The sequence below is a fragment of the Mya arenaria genome, chromosome 17 (assembly GCF_026914265.1).
Source record: "Mya arenaria isolate MELC-2E11 chromosome 17, ASM2691426v1".
Lineage (NCBI taxonomy): Eukaryota > Metazoa > Mollusca > Bivalvia > Myida > Myidae > Mya > Mya arenaria.
Window position 1 is genome coordinate 46,048,638 of NC_069138.1, and position 16,891 is coordinate 46,065,528.

Genomic DNA, 16,891 nt, shown 5'->3' on the forward strand with positions numbered 1-16,891 from the left:
AACGACTTCCTTGAGCCTTTCATTTAATTTAATGAAGTAAGCATTTCAGATGCCCAATATGTAGTCTCTTACCTTTTGAAACAGAATGAAGAATAGAGCACTTGTGCATCTGATTGATGACTTTCCTAATGCATAGTCACTTATTATTCACATTGCACCACAGGATGAAGGCTCGTATAGGTCTGGCTGACCGACGGAGTGCAAGTGTTGAGAAGGAGGCTATGGAGGAGACCGCTGTATCCGTCATCCTGGACAAAACCAAGAAAACGATCTCTACAAGTAAGGCCATAGCTTCAATCGATCACTTTGAAAACAACAACAACAACAATGATATAAAATTAAAACTTCAATAAAGGTCTTTAGAAGTAATTGAAATAAGGTTTTCTTAAACAAGTTCAGTATTTAAGATTTTTTTTCATATTCTTGTAAGTTTATTATCTATAAAACCAAACAAATAAACATATAATCAAACCCAGATCTAAGCCCAGTATGCTTCAAGCTTTTGGGCTTGTGCCAATTTTCGTTAAACCTCAGCAGAATTTAATTGACACCACCACTGTTCAAACAGCCAAGTTTATATAATGCACAATTGTCATGGAAGTATTTCAGCTTTGAAGTTTGAAGTTGGAATATCCCTGAGGAATTATGCAAAGAATGAGTGTATTTGTTTTAGGAGTGTATTTTAGAATCTTGGTTTGTCTGTTTATGAAAACGTTTGGTCATTGCACAATTATCTGGTCACTATCAAAATGTTTTCGCTGAACTGCGTGTTATTATCATTCATTTTACGGTAATATTTAAGCATTCATTCCTTGAACAAACTAAAAAACTTCTTTGTATAACAAAAAGGGTCACAGGTGATTATTTCATAAGTCTATGATGGATGAAAATATATATTAATTAATATTGAGGTGTAGTGTAATTCAGTTAGTAAAATTAAAGTTCGAAAAATTAAAGTTTTACAGGCATAAAGCTGATTCATGCTTGAAGGCTTGTGCTGATTACATTCACTGGTAATTGATGTATTGATATTTGAAACAGACTTGCAGGGCTTGAGCTAATTACTTTGACTGGTAATGGTGTATGGTTTGTCTTTAGATGATCTCCCACTGGGCCCGGACAGATACTCCCTGGAGCGTGTGCTGTCTACACTCGGTGTGGAGAGGTATGTGACTCCATTTAACTGTGGATATAACTTTTATTGTCGCAGAAATGATATGCCCAAAAAGGGTGGCATATAGGCCTCTGACCGTCCATTAGTCAGTCCTTCTGCCAGTCAGTTCCCATGGTTTCTGAACAATTACTGAAGAACTCTTTATTAGGCTTGTTTGTAAATTCTAGCAAGTAACTGCTATTGATTTTAAAGTCAGGTGGTCAAAGGTCAAGGTGACATGGAGTTGAAAAAATAGTTTTAGATCAATAACATAAGCCCAGGAATCTCAAATTTGGTAGGCAGGTTATCTATGACCCTCAGATGGCCCCTATTGATATCAAGGTCAGTTGTCAAGGGTCAAGGTCCCAGTTACTTTGAGCTGAAAAGCACTTTCCAATTGATAACACTGAAAAAGGCTTTGGACCAGATACCTCAAACTTGGTAGGCAGTTAACTGAGGTTAGTCATGACCAGGATTTTGGGGCGAGTAGAATCTGAAAATGGATTTGATATCACACTGTTCTTAAAAATAAAAATAAGCAGATGAAACTGAATCTTACAAAACAGGCGGAAGTTCTTAAATTCTGTCAATCATTGAAAACTTGGTTTAGTGGTTATGGCAAGCAGCAGCCTTTCTTATTGAATGCTTAATTATAGAATGATAACAGCAGAACGAATTACCGGTTACAAGTATTTGAATTTTGATGAGTAGATTGCATTGCAGAGGAGATTCGTTGAAGTTTGATGAATGAAATTATTTTGTATAATTATCAGCAATAATTTCACATATGACACATTAGTGAAATTAGTGTGATCATAAACAATTATTATTTTGCCCTCATGGTGACCTCCATGTTAAATACTGCATCATGTAAAACCAAACTTTGAATGTTTACCAGGCCGAAGAAGTATCGTCACCTGCCCAAGTGTCTGTACACTCCCGCATATGATAATGACCTGGAGAAGGTTGTCTACATGCTTGGTGAGTGAACCAGTTTAGTTTATAACCATATGTTAAACCTTAATTGTGTAGTAAGCTGAAAGCTTATATGACTCGCTCTGTTTCCTTGGCAGTAACTAGTACTGTGTGAGTCTATGAGAAAGCACCTCTTGGGTGAAAGGCGGACACAACTAGACACTCTCTCCCAACCTATGAACCAGTTTATAGGTCCATAATTTGGTTGTGGGATGACAATATCATTCTGAATCTTATCATGACATTTTACCCCGCTGAATTAAAATAATAAATATTTTAGATGTAGCTGAATCAAAATCATCATTCAATATTTTAGATGAAGCTGAATCAAAATTACCAATATTTTAGATGTAGCTGAATCAAAATTACCAATATTTTGGATGAAGCTGAATCAAAATTACCAATATTTTAGATGAAGCTGAATCAAAATTACCAATATTTTAGATGTAGCTGAATCAAAATTACCAATATTTTAGATGAAGCTGAATCAAAATTACCAATATTTTAGATGTAGCTGAATCGAAATTACCAATATTTTAGATGAAGCTGAATCGAAATTACCAATATTTTAGATGTAGCTGAATCAAAATTACCAATATTTTAGATGAAGCTGAATCAAAATTACCAATATTTTAGATGAAGCTGAATCAAAATTACCAATATTTTAGATGAAGCTGAATCAAAATTACCAATATTTTAGATGTAGCTGAATCAAAATTACCAATATTTTAGATGAAGCTGAATCAAAATTACAATATTTTAGATGTAGCTGAATCGAAATAACCAATATTTTAGATGTAGCTGAATCAAAATCATCAATATTTTAGATGTAGCTGAATCAAAATTACCAATATTTTAGAGGTAGCTGAATCAAAATTATCAATATTTTAGATGTATAAGTAAGGTCAATGTTTAAATTTGAAAGCATTGGAATCATTGTCACGTATGGCGTTATGAAGAAATAATAATCTTTAAAATCAACTATCAAACAATCTGACCTGAAGAATTTATAGTTTATTAAAAGCAGAAAAACATGTAAATAAGGAGTATTGTGGGTTAAATTTCTTGACTAACTGACATTTGTGTATATTGCAGAGGACGGTCATGACCCACGGGAAAGTTATGATGATCTGGAAGGTCAGAGTGCCCTACACGCCGCTGCAGCTGTTGGAAGTCTCCCCATCGTACATGTTCTCATACAGGTATTGGAAATAATCACATATATATATGAACACCAGCATTATATCTGATGTATTTTGGACAATTTCAAAGTAATATTAAAACTTTTCCCCATGAACGAGGAATTCCAAGTAAGCGCTATTCATCATCTCGTGTTGATGATGTCCCTTTTGTACACACCGCCCGTCCACTACTAGGATCGCTCCAGTAAATGACTAGTACTTATGAACACCTGTATAAAGGGCTGAATGACACGAGATTATCCAAAACTTATACACTTATATTTATGATAAATTTCATAATACTCATAATCTTGCAAAATGGCAGTTATATACTTTTTTAATACTAGATACCTAATCTTTGTGGTTTTTGGATATGAGAATCATATGTAAGCTATAATTGCAACCTTTTTATGAGTCATGATGATTTTGAAGTATACATTGTAACCTTTGATTCAAGAAATCCCCTTATTCCAGGCTGGAGCATCCCCTCATGTCCAGGACATCTACCTGAAGACCCCACTCATGTTTGCCGCTGAAAGCAACCACATAGACGTCACCTACTACCTGATCAAGGCTAATGCTACAGTAGATGCTAAGGTATGGGGTATATAGGGGGCTCATTTTAGAATTTGTTCAAGGTGGAAAATCAGAGTGTGAGGGAGTCTAGGGATATGGCAAAACGTTCAATTTATATCATAATATGATTTTAATACATTTGATTCTACTGAAAATTACTTACATTAATATCTCTTCATCATTTTGCAATATTTTATAAATTCTCATAACACTGAGAGATATGCGATCTTTTGTTGTATTATAGCCTAACAACTAGTCAACCAACAGGATGAGAGGTGTCTAGTGGTATGGGTGTCCATCTCTAGCTGAAGAAAACGTTGGTTCCTGGGGAACATTTCTTAGCCATTCTAAATCCAAATCTGGTTTCTACCGAGGAAATGAACTCAAGCATGCTTGTAACAACTATCCCTGTTGTCACAGTCAAGCTAAATGTAATTACTTATTAGTATAAGCTATCAAGATCTACCCTGGATAGACTTGAGAGAGGGTAAATATATGCTAACCCCTTTCATCACTATCAAGCTAAATGTAATTAGTATAAACTAAACAGCCTCCCTCCCTCTCTCCAGGCTGACGATGGAATGACAGCCCTGCACCTGGCAGCAAAGGCTGGCCACCTGAATGTGATCAACATTCTCCTCGACACGGATCGTATCCCGATTGACACTCGGGATGACGGGGGCTGGACGCCTCTAATCTGGGCTGCTGAACACATGGAGATGGAGGCTGTCAAGCTTCTGCTCAAGAGGAAGGCTGACCCCAACCTGAGGGACACTGTGAGTGTTCTGATAGAGGAGTTTTGTGTGGCTTTTCCAACTGTATTTAAAATTACTGGCAAACTGATTTGGCAAACATTTTTTTAAAGATCATTTGTGAATTTTTACATTCAAATTGGAAAAATATATGATTTTGGGCATTGAGAAAATAGTATCAAAATCATATATTTTTCCAATTCGAATGTAAAAATTCACAAATGATCTTTAAGAAAAATGTTTATCAAATTAAGAAAAGTAATTGACTCTCGCAAAGGCACTGAGCTAACAGCATTTATTAATTAATTAATTATTCAATGATGATGAAGGAAGCTAAGTGTAGCTTGAAGAGTCTTTCTGATTTAATTCCCAACAGATGTCCCAGATGCAAAAATTCCCATTTGGGCAGGTATGGGTCATTTCCCAAAAAACTCTGTATTCAAACCCCTGTATTTGTATCTAATTTGCCACAATGTTTTCTTTAGAACATATCTGAAGTTTATATTGCATGAGCAGCGCAGCATTTTCATATAATTGTTTATTTCATTGCTGAATTGGAATATTGTCCAAGTGTTAATGCACAGCATGAATGCACAAAAACAAAAAATCAATCCTTGATTTAGCAAAATATTGAATTTGACACGCAAGTTTAAAGAGAAAGATTGATCCCAGCCTGAATAGGAATGAAATGAAATCTTGGGTAAACCAAGATAATTGTTGCGTTATAATGTTTCTAGGAAATATCATTGCTACAACACTCAGACATGATGTTAGCTCCTGAACACTCAATATTGCGTGTTGATTTCTGGTTTCGAAGTACAAGATAAATAGAAAATAAATCTTGAACTTAAGTTATGAATAACATGTTCATACTGCATTCTCTGCGAGTTTGTCTAATGAAGCAGGGCTGCTGTTTGTATCTTCTTTTGAATGTGATTGAAATAAAATAATCCTGTTTTTTTGGCACCAGGTGTTGTTTAGTGCCTAGTGGTGAATGGTTTGGAAAAATGAACTTGCAAAACCCCCACATGAACACTGGAATTTGAAACTATCTTTGTTGCTTGCAGGAAGAGAATACTACAATGCACTGGGCTGCATTCTCAGGTAGCGTGTCCATAGCTGAGCAGCTTCTGTCAGCTGGCTGTGATCTGGACAGCCTCAACATGCATGGGGACAGGCCACTGTAAGAATATACATATAATATATTATACCTTATTTGTTTGATTCTAGGGCCCTTGATTCAGCCCCATTCTTAAAGTATGAAGATGTCCTTTAAATTCATATATATAGTATAATGATTATTTTAAAAGGTATATAAGACAGTCAGGTTAACTTTTTGTTGGTTTTAGTTGATAATACATTTTTGAAAATTCACTCTTTGCTACAACTTTCCTCATCAAACAGCATTGGCCTCCTTCCCCTATGTGGAAGGAGGCATCTCTTTGCTCTCACACCTGGCACCTTGATCACTATGTAACAGGACATTCATTTGTTGACTAGTGATTGATTAACTGAACCTACTGTGCTTGTGGTGTACTACAATAGGAAATTAATTAATCTCTAATAATTTATCTACAAATTCTTGTCTTTTTTCTTCAGGCATATAGCGGCTCGTCAAGATCACTATGAGTGTGTTGTGTAAGTGACATGTACATATATATTTATTTTACAATTAGGAAAACTAATGAGTTTGAACTATGTGAAGGTAACATATGCACAATTATATGAATTTGTACTAGTACTAAAAGGATTTCGGAAATTTAAAGATTGATTAAATGCATCAACATGAAGTACAAGCTAACTATACTAAGGAATCCATTTTCTTTCAACTGTTACATATGCTAGAGATGTTAAACTGTTTGCAGTCTGTTCCTGGCGCGAGGGGCAGATGTGGAGGCGAAAAACAACAAAGGAGAAAGTCCACTAGAGGTTGGTATACAGTAGAGAACATGTGAACATCTTAAGTACAAGATTTTGAAGACGATAGTTCACAGTTATTCTCACCAGAATATGATTAAAATTTGTGTATGTGTACTACTATAGATCATATTACTCCAATAAATTCTTTCTGGTTTATTATTTCCCGGTGTTCTAAACAAAGTAATAAAGAGGTTTTACCTATCCTAATGTATCATCTACAATTTCAGTACTAAATGTCTTTGGGAAAATAATCCTAGACTGCTCATTACTTAGCTTATTCAGTGCAGTAAGTGAAGAAGACTTCACACGTTAAAGTATGAATATGTTTATGTAATGTTTAACAAATGTTCAATTGTAAACATTTGTCTTAAAATGGTTAAGGACTTGACATTATTTCATTTCTTTAATTGAAAGTTCTCTGTCAGAGATTATTTCGTTATATAGATCATATTTGTATCAGGGCTATTCTGTTTAAACAAACAACTAACCACAGGAAGGCAAAATAAAGAATTTCTATACAGTAGGGGAGGTTTCGTTTTTTGCTTCTAATTAGTAAAATAAAATTAAAGGGGAATATCCAATTTTAAAGCGCTTACCTTGGGGGCGGGCATATTTTTAAATGGAACAGCCCACTGTTGGATTGCTGTAAACATGCTAATTGTCCCTCCACAGTGTTGTATGGATCAGACGTCCCCAGTGTACACGGCTCTCAAGGTGAATAAACAGCTCAAGAGTTTTGGGGCAAAGCACATGGGAAGACCAGAGAAACTGCTCCACAGGTAGGTCTGCATGGAAGGGAAGACTGTTGGAAGACTTGAGATGGGATATTCTGTGAATTATTACCTCAATATAACACCCAGTTCGGTCAGTAGCCTTATCAAATTATAACTGTGTCTATATATTGTGATCTATGGGCCATGAAAAAGTAATCATGAATTTGAGATTGGGAGCTTTTGATTTCAGACTTTCATGCACCTGTAATAACAAACATAACAAATAGTAATGAATACCTTGAAATGGGTAAACATTGCTTTGGAAACAATTTTAACTGGGGTCTTTGCCCAATGACCTGCTTTTAATCTGCTTTTGGCCCTTCAGGGTGACTGGTTGGTCATTAGAATGCCACATGGTGTGGTATATTTCTTATATTATAGCGAACATTTATATTACCATTCAATAGATAAAAGCATGTTAAATGTGTTTTATTGAACTACGGTAAGCAAATGCTTAAGGTGTGATTGTTTTCAACGTTTTGGAAATCACAAAGCCTCACTCAACAACAATTTTTCATGACCTCAGTGGTTCATAAAATATTTTTGAACTGGTTATAAAACTAGTATATATACGTATCAATCGTCTTTATGTATACAAAAAGAGACACATTAATGTAAGGTGTAATAAAACAAAGTAGCCAGTATGTTTTTATGATTCCAGAGACCTGTCCAAAGGTCGTGAGAACATTCCAATCCCTTGTGTGAACGGTGTTGACGACAGTGGCATCCCAACGGACTACCTGTATGTAACTGACAACATTGAGACCATGTGTCTGCAGGTTAACAGGGTTATCGGGAGTCTACAGACCTGCCAGTGTAAGGACGACTGCTCCTCTATCTACTGTGCATGCGGCAAGAACAGCCTCCGATGTTGGTATGATAAGGTACGTGTAAGGGGATGGCAAGAAGTGTATAACAGTCAGCAAAACACCATTGGACCTCAGAAGGTCTGTAAAATTGCCTGAGAACCTATTCATGCTTCAATAAGCTGGTCCCACTATCTCTTGACTTGTTAAGTAGATGCCAGTACTGGATTCTGCTTTGCAAACAGACTCAACCCTACATTATATTAGATAGAATCTTTTGTAACGACTCCTTATAGCTTAGGCAGTATCTTCAAACAAGTCGACAAATAGCATACTGTAATTTTTGCTTTACATTTTAAGCTTTTATAAGTATTAAAAAAGAGAAGTGTTGTTGTCAAGCTATTTCATTGCTGCTATACATGTTTTAGTATGGTCGACTGGCAGCAGATTTCAACATGCAGGAACCACCACTGCTGTTTGAGTGTAATCGCGCTTGTGAGTGCTGGACCACGTGTAACAACAGGGTTGTACAGAATGGAGTCATGTGGGTACCAAATTGTGCAACTTTTTATGTAGCCTGCGTAGCATTTGGGACACATAAGGATCATGTTGTCCAGCTTTGTCTCCTTTGTTGTATTCGATGTCACTCTTTCATTTTTAGCTCGACTATTCAAAGAATAAGGAGAGCTATACTAGTCACCCAAGCGTCGGCGTTGACGTCACCCCTTGGTTAAGGTTTTGCGTGCAAGCACACATAGGTTAATATCTCAACAACTACTTGAGGTATTGCATTGAGACTTAATGCAATGGTACTCAACCATCCAACCTACTTAATTAACCAAGTTAGATAACTCTAGTTTGCATTTAATGCAAATAATAGGCCTTTATTATTTGACTTAGAAATTCTGGTTAAGGTTTTGCTTGCAAGCACACATAGGTTAATATCTCAGCAACTACTTGAGGTATTGCATTGAGATTTGATACAATGGTACTCAACCATCCAACCTACTTAATTAACCAAGTAAGATAACTCTAGTTTGCATTTAATGCAAATAATGGCCCTTTATTATTCGACTCAGAAATTCTGATTAAGGTTTTGCATTTAAGCACGCATAGGTTAATATCTCAGCAACTACTGGATGAACTGCATTGAGACTTTATAAAATGGTACTCAACCATCCAATCTACTTGAATAACCAAGTAAGATAACTCCAGTTTGCATTAAATTCAAATAATGGCCCCTTTTTTATTCAACATAGAAATTCTGGTTAAGGTTATGCATGTAACCACTTATAAGTCAATGCTTCAGCAAATACATAATGTATTGCATTGAAACTTTACACACAGGCTCCCAACCATTTTACCTTCTTATTTAATCAAGTAAAATAACTCTATCTTTCATATTATGTATTTTTTGCCCCTTTACTAAGCTACTTAGAAATTCTGGTTAAGGTCTTGCATGTTAGCACACATAGGATAATATCTCAGCAACTACTTGATGTATTGCATTGAGACTTTTTACAATGGTATTCAACCACCCAACCTAATTGAATAATCAAGTAAGATAACTGTGTTTTTAAAATAATGGCCCTTTATTATTACACTTAAACATTCTGGTTAAAATTTTGCATGTTACCACATTTATGCTAATATCTCCGCACATCATGTATTGCATTGAAATCTAATCTAACAGTGATCCTTGCATGTTTCGCCAAAACTTTTCAATCCTTACACTCAAATGCGGCGGAATAGTCCAGCGCGCTGTCTCTGTGACAGCTCTTGTTGCTCTCGTACTTTAATATTTGTTATCCAGTCTTTAGCAAACTTCCTTACACTGTTTATTAGCATACTATCTTGTCTGAATTAAATTAACAGCCAGATCGCACTATTAACTCCAGAGTTATGGTCCTTGATCAAAATTAATTCATTTCACATTCCAAAAAGTGGGCCCTCTAATTAATATTAAATTGGTTGAGTTCTAACTCATAAACAAGATTTATGGATTGGCAATTACCACAGTGAGTTTTAATGGAATGAAATCTCTGTCTTGATTCCTTATCTTTCTGGAATATATGAAGAAATCTAGAAACTTATTCATAAAATTTCTGTTTCTCGAGTGTCATTGGCACGATGTCGTTGTTTAAAAACTGAAACCCTTTTTCACAATTAAACCATTGAAGATATCAGCATAGAGCTAGGTATATTTGTATAAAGTCCCATAATTCTTGAAAGATTTCTTGAGCCTTGCCGCTTTACCTGTCAAGAATAGGGACAAGCTTTAACATCAACTTATGATGCTTTAGATTGATAAAATGTGCTGACATTAAGTCAGGCAAGTTGTGATTGGACATATCCCATGATGTGTCTGTATTTTTTGTATCTAAATAGCAATCTTAACTTTGAAAGTTCCTGTATTTTCCAGGTCCCGTTTACAGGTGTTCAAAACAGCAGGTCGAGGTTGGGGCTGTAAAACACTTGTGGACATTCCGAGGGGCACATTCATATGCGAGTAAGTTACTACATATAGAGAGAAATATTTTTCTGATATGTAATCAGTTTATAAATATATACAAACTTTACATATTTGGCAGTTGAATCCAAATATGGCCTAAACTAAACACAGCCTGATACAATGTGCCCCTTTTCACCCTTGGTACAATGCCTTTTTTCAAACATGGCTTAAACCTAATATTAGTCTTATTATGCCCCCTTTTGAAAAAAGTGGGGTATATTGTTTTGCACATGTCGGTCGGTCGGTCGGTCGGTCGGTCGGTCTGTCTGTCGGTCGGTCGGTCGGAATACCAAATGGTTTCCGATCAATAACTTGAGAACGCTTTGACCGAGGGACCTCATACTTGGTATGTGTATTGGTCATCACCAGCAGATGAACCCTATTGATTTTGAGGTCAGTGGGTCAAAGGTCAAGGTCAGTGTGACCTTTACATGAAAAACGGTTTCCGATCAATAACTTGAGAACGCTTTGACCCAGGAACCTCATACTTGGTAGGTGTATTGGTCATGACCAGCAGATGAACCCTATTGATTTTGAGGTCAGTGGGTCAAAGGTCAAGGTCAGTGTGACCTTAACATGAAAAACGGTTTCCGATCAATAACTTGAGAACGCTTTGACCCAGGGACCTCATACTAGGTAGGCTTATTGGTCATGACCAGCAGATGAACCCTATTGATTTTGAGGTCAGTGGGTCAAAGGTCAAGGTCAGTGTGACCTTTACATGAAAAACGGTTTCCGATCAATAACTTGAGAACGCTTTGACCCAGGAACCTCATACTTGTTTTTTAATGCATGCACAGATGATTGGGATTGATGTATAAATGTTTGTATAGAAATGATTTTCTTTTATGTTACTATTTTAGTTGGGCATTTATTTGCCTTCTTAAGTTATCATAAGTAAAGTGCATCTTATGCAATTTTGGAGAAAATTTGCCTCAAGCTCCTCTATCCACTAAGTGCCATGTTTGTTTCAAACTAAGATAGATGATCATCAAGGATATATTTTCTTCAGTAAAGTTTTAAAGTAAGAGTATTGTTCTGATATTTGTCTTATATAGTAGACAGTAGAAATTTATATGTCACTAAATGCATGAGTTGAAGTATCAGTTTTCAGTGAACATCTAGTTTAATTATGCCCCCCTTCGAAGCAGAGGGGTTATATAATTGCTTTGCACATGTCGGTCGGTCTGTTGGAAGACCAAAGCTTGTCCGAGTGATAACTCAACAATTCCCGGACCTATGGTCATCAAACTTGACATGAAGATTAGGTATGACCAGTAGATGACCTGCCTCATATGCATCCAATGACAAATCAGCTGTCATTTCAGTCCATGCATATTTCATTCAATTGTCCAAATATTTCTGGCAACTTGGCGCTCAGGGGGCATAATGTTTGACAAACATCTCTTGTTTAAACCTTAAAATGACCTTAGTCATGACGTTGTTTATTATAAAAAGGAGTTATATGGAGGTATACAGTGAAGGAAGTTATTGGGGCATGACAGGCTATAATATTGACCCCCTGACCTACATATTACAATCATGTCTGCTCAAATTTTAAATGGTTTACCCATGTCCTTTTGAATCCTTTATTTACGTCCATAAAATTGGTTTTACCTTCGTCCATTTACTTGGTTTACCATTGGCCATTAAGATGGTAAATTTATGTCCATGGTAAACCTATGTCCATTAAATGGTTAAGCCCTCGTCCGTTCAAATAGTTTTAAAATGGTTTACCTTTGTCCATTGAAATTGTAAACTTATGGTCATCGAGTTATGACATGATGATTATTTGCAGGTATATAGGAGAGCACATATCAGACTCTGAAGCAGACAGGAGGGAAGACGACTCATACTTGTTCGACTTAGATAATAAGGTAAGTGGCTTCATGTCTATAAAGTGCCTGATACATTGCTTTATTCAAAAACCTTACTCAAGTGTTCAGTGAATATAGAATCATGTAAAATGCTGAAATATCAATTATTATGTCAATAATACAATTCTAACTATGGAGACAAGTCCAGTATTCAAAAATAAAATTGATATATTTTCCTTTGTGCAGCTGCTTGATTACCGTATTTTAGAATTCGGACAAATGATAGTGAAGCGGGTTTTTTTAAATGTCACTTAAAATGTCTTAAAGTTCACTGCTCAATTTGGCTTTTCAAGACAATGGGCCCTTAAAGTATTATTGTTCACCCCTCAGATGGCCTCAACAAAAAGATTGCCCCTCAGTGTTTAAAGAGTCCACCCCTCAGTTGGCCATTTCAAGATGATGGACTCTTAACAGTTTTTCTTGCTTGTTTAGTTTACCTGCATGTCAAGTTGCGCTTTAGATGCTTGATAATATCTTAAAGGGTTGCACTATTAATATGAGTTCATATGTCTAGCGCTGTTTCCATCACTGTATATAATACCATTGGCAGGATGGTGAGACATACTGTATTGACGCACGGAGGTACGGGAACGTTGCCCGCTTCATTAACCACCTGTGTGAGCCGAACCTGGTCCCGGTGAAGGTGTTTGTCGACTCCCAGGATCTCCGCTTTCCTCGCATCTGTTTGTTTGCCTCCCGTGACATCAAAGCACAAGAAGAACTTGGGTACGTTCAGACAGCAGCACTGCCATATAGGTCCTAATAAAGGCAAACAATTTAGATTGTAACTTCACAAGTCTTAATATGTCTGAACATCACAGGAAGCAACAAGTCAATTGTTTTTGTTTCTTACTTTCTTTAATGAAATTATGGCTGGGGATCTGTTTCATCTGACAAATATAATTATTATGATAATTAAAATGATGACTTAATTTTTTTATTTCAACTGACACCTTAGATGTTTGTTGAAGTTGGCCATTGCGCAATAAATGACTTGTTGGAATGAGACTTTGATGTTGTTAGTGTTTTTAAGCTTTGAGCTGGGATAAGTATTATTGTTCTGGGCCAGTATTAGAGGCACACAATTTAGGTTGATGCATTCATTTTTTTAATTTTAAATCATTATCGTGTTTTCATTTGTCTTGAATGATCAGTACAAAAAAATGTCCATAATTTAGGTACAGCGAAAAAATATTAGTGATTTTTTTGCACTTTTTTAACTGGCCACGTAGCTATTAATTAATTTTTTTTTATAAAAAACTGTACTTTTATCTCATATTTTTTATTGTTTGTTTTTATCACTTAAGTCAAATGAGTTTTGCATCAACCAATATTGTTAGGCTTTAGATATTTCTTACCCTTTTCATTCTTAGACATGCCATAGTGATTCCCATTAATTCAGTCTATTGCACAATTAATTATACTGTCTAATCACAACACTCAGATTCTACTCTTAAGTTTAAGAAATCATTGATTTGTGGACTGAGTTAAAGCCTTCTTTAAATTTGTTCTATATCGCAAAATGCCTAGGCTCTTGTGCTGAGAACCACATTAACCATCTGCCTTGGCTGTAGCACTAAGAACTACTTTTTGGAAATCTGACAGCAGTGATAACACTGATCATGATCAAGGAGCGGTATTCAGTAACCAACTTAGATTTCACTTAATCTCAAGAGTAAAATCTTAATGTTTTGATTGACTGTAAAATGAAATTGCCAATCGAAAAATGGTATCACCGAGGCATGTCTTAAGGATAAGAATATAAACTATACTGAGAACTGCCCTTGTTGTCATTCAAACTCGACCATTTAATTGACAAAAAAAAAACACAATTATATTTTGTCAATAAATATTAGCACCTGGCTGTATAACCCTTTGGCCTACTTTAAAAATTTTACCAATTATGACAACGTCTGTGGAGTGACAGGAGGCTCTCATATGCATTATGTTAATTGGGTGTCTATAATAAATTATGTAAGAATCATATGCATGCCCATGTACCTTCCAGGTTTGACTACGGGGAGAAGTTCTGGATCATCAAGTGGAAGCAGTTCACGTGCACTTGTGGCTCCGAGAAGTGCCGCTATTCCAACGACACAATACAGAAAACCCTCACAGAATACAGACAGAAGCACGAGCTAGACGACCCCATAGACTGAACACACAACTCCATAGATTGGACACCAACCCAATAGACTGAACACACAGTGCTTAATGTATGGAATGTGGACTACATGTGTGAAACATAGACTGAATACACGACCCCATAGACTCTTATTGATGGAATTAAGACTGAACATATGTTGCTTAATGCCTTGAATGTGGACTAAATGTGTGGAATATGAACTAAACACATATCTTAAGTTTGAGGAGTTTACAGCTTGTTACATCCACTTGGAAAATGGACTTAATCCATTTGGTCTACTTTTTCTTGCGCATCTGACAGGCATTTCCAGTGAGTATGTGTTAGCTGTGCTGTAAAATTCTGTCAGGCAACCCCTATGCCAGATGAGTCATGTGACATTTCTTTTACAGTATGAGTTATGATGATTGCATTTTGTTATTTCAATAAAGCGTAATTGAATATATACTTATACAAGGTTTTTACTTAATTGTAAATAAATAATCGTCCAAAATGTGATTTTTAGAGGAACTTCGTGACCTCAACATTGATCTATAATTACAAAGCGCCATGGTGCCAGAGAACAATGTTTTTAGTTATTTGTACAAAAATGTGATTTCTATATTAATATTTTTAGAAATGGATAATTTAAGATATGCAAGGAAAAAAATCAAATAATGATTCATGTATGGATAGAAAAATCTGACCATTTGGCACACTGCTTGGTTGTTGTTATATATCCAGACCAAACACACAAGATAGATATTATTTAGTGTATAATGTGACCTCAATCACATCCTATTCTTTAACTTTGGCCAGCTCCCCTGGCTTCGTGGCATCTATTTAGACTCATATGGGGGAAATACCGTAAAAGAACTCCCTCATCTGAAACTAGCAGGGTTCATACTCAACCTTATCTGTAAGTCACCAGTTATTCTATATTTGTAGTTACATTCCTTTAAATTACACAAATATAGATGCATACAAGCCTTATTTTTTCAGTAAAAAAGGAGTTGCATTTTTAATTAATAAAATAAAGAAGACTTACATGTAGATTGAATATTCTTTCATGAACAGGTTTGTATTTAATATGTGGAAATATCTACAACTGAGTGCTTTACAATTTGTATATATGTATTTGTTTATCATAGGCATATAATGCATGCTTGAATAATTGTTGAAAAATTATTTTATGAAATAAAAATTGTATATTTTATGAAGTGTAATAATGAATTATGTAATTAAAGTTGAATATTTACCATTTGGGGGATGGAGGAAATCCCCCCCATATGGACAAAATCCCCCGACTCATTTTTGCCCAGTCCAACAAAATCAACTCCATATGATGCTCAACTTTTCTTGCCATTTTTGATGGTTATTTACTGTATATGTTGTAGACGATATATATTAAATGTTATAACTCTTTACAACAATTTTACCTACAAATAATGTAAGTAATGGTTTAAAATCATGGGGGGATTTTGTCTGTCTGAAAACATGACTGAGGGGGAATTTGCCCCACCCTTCTACCATTTATTTTGTTACGTCACGTGGCATCAATCAGGTGCTTGTATGTCGAGTCATTTTAATTAATTTATATACACATGTAATAAATCATTTTGTACATTGTATACTTACGTTATTGGCTTAGTTTTTAACTTAAAATTTGTACATATGTCATGAGTTTCTATTATTATTGGTATATGAAGTACTACATGAAATATACAACTAGTAAATATATAACTAGTACATCATTGTTTTGCAGTAAAATGCAGTCCATAATTTACATAGTCATGTGTGTGAAATTGTTATGGAAAAATTTGTCAATTGTTAATTCACCCACTAGACTTCATATGTATTTGCATGGGATGATCGATTATCGATTGATCCAGTTTCAGTATATTGGCAATATCAGCAAATTGATAGGCACTGCACATTTGTTAACATTTCTCATGTTGGATAAGTTTAAATAGTCTGTACATATTGTCAAATAAATATGCAAGCATGTTCATGTTTTTGTTTATATATTATATATATTTATAATATGCTGTTGTTTCTTGATATAGAGAGATATGGTAAAATTCATTTGCCATGGAACAAATACAGCTGTTGGAGATCAAAACTGATGATTGAGTATTGTCCAAAATGCCTCTTAAAGCAACTGTGCACCAGGTGATCAATTTGCAAGAAAAAAAGAAAATTGTCGAAAACTGTCATAAACTTGGTATTAATGTATACAATGCA

The 16,891-nt window shown here is 35.4% G+C and overlaps 1 protein-coding gene across 2 annotated transcripts in view; it reads left to right on the forward strand.

Annotated features, from left to right (window-relative positions):
• Positions 1-16,654, forward strand: part of LOC128223821 (uncharacterized) — a 32,680-nt gene extending 16,026 nt beyond the window's left edge. For both annotated transcript variants that reach the window (XM_052933240.1, XM_052933239.1), the window contains exons 8-23: positions 164-279; positions 1,099-1,165; positions 2,052-2,134; positions 3,224-3,330; positions 3,784-3,906; positions 4,455-4,661; positions 5,705-5,820; positions 6,237-6,275; positions 6,503-6,566; positions 7,230-7,336; positions 7,992-8,214; positions 8,565-8,680; positions 10,559-10,645; positions 12,447-12,525; positions 13,076-13,251; positions 14,534-16,654. In XM_052933240.1, the coding sequence (XP_052789200.1) occupies positions 164-279; positions 1,099-1,165; positions 2,052-2,134; positions 3,224-3,330; positions 3,784-3,906; positions 4,455-4,661; positions 5,705-5,820; positions 6,237-6,275; positions 6,503-6,566; positions 7,230-7,336; positions 7,992-8,214; positions 8,565-8,680; positions 10,559-10,645; positions 12,447-12,525; positions 13,076-13,251; positions 14,534-14,684 (1,861 nt within the window). In that variant the 3' untranslated portion in view covers positions 14,685-16,654. The remainder of the gene's footprint in view (positions 1-163; positions 280-1,098; positions 1,166-2,051; positions 2,135-3,223; positions 3,331-3,783; positions 3,907-4,454; positions 4,662-5,704; positions 5,821-6,236; positions 6,276-6,502; positions 6,567-7,229; positions 7,337-7,991; positions 8,215-8,564; positions 8,681-10,558; positions 10,646-12,446; positions 12,526-13,075; positions 13,252-14,533) is intronic.
• The last annotated feature ends 237 nt before the right edge of the window (positions 16,655-16,891 follow it).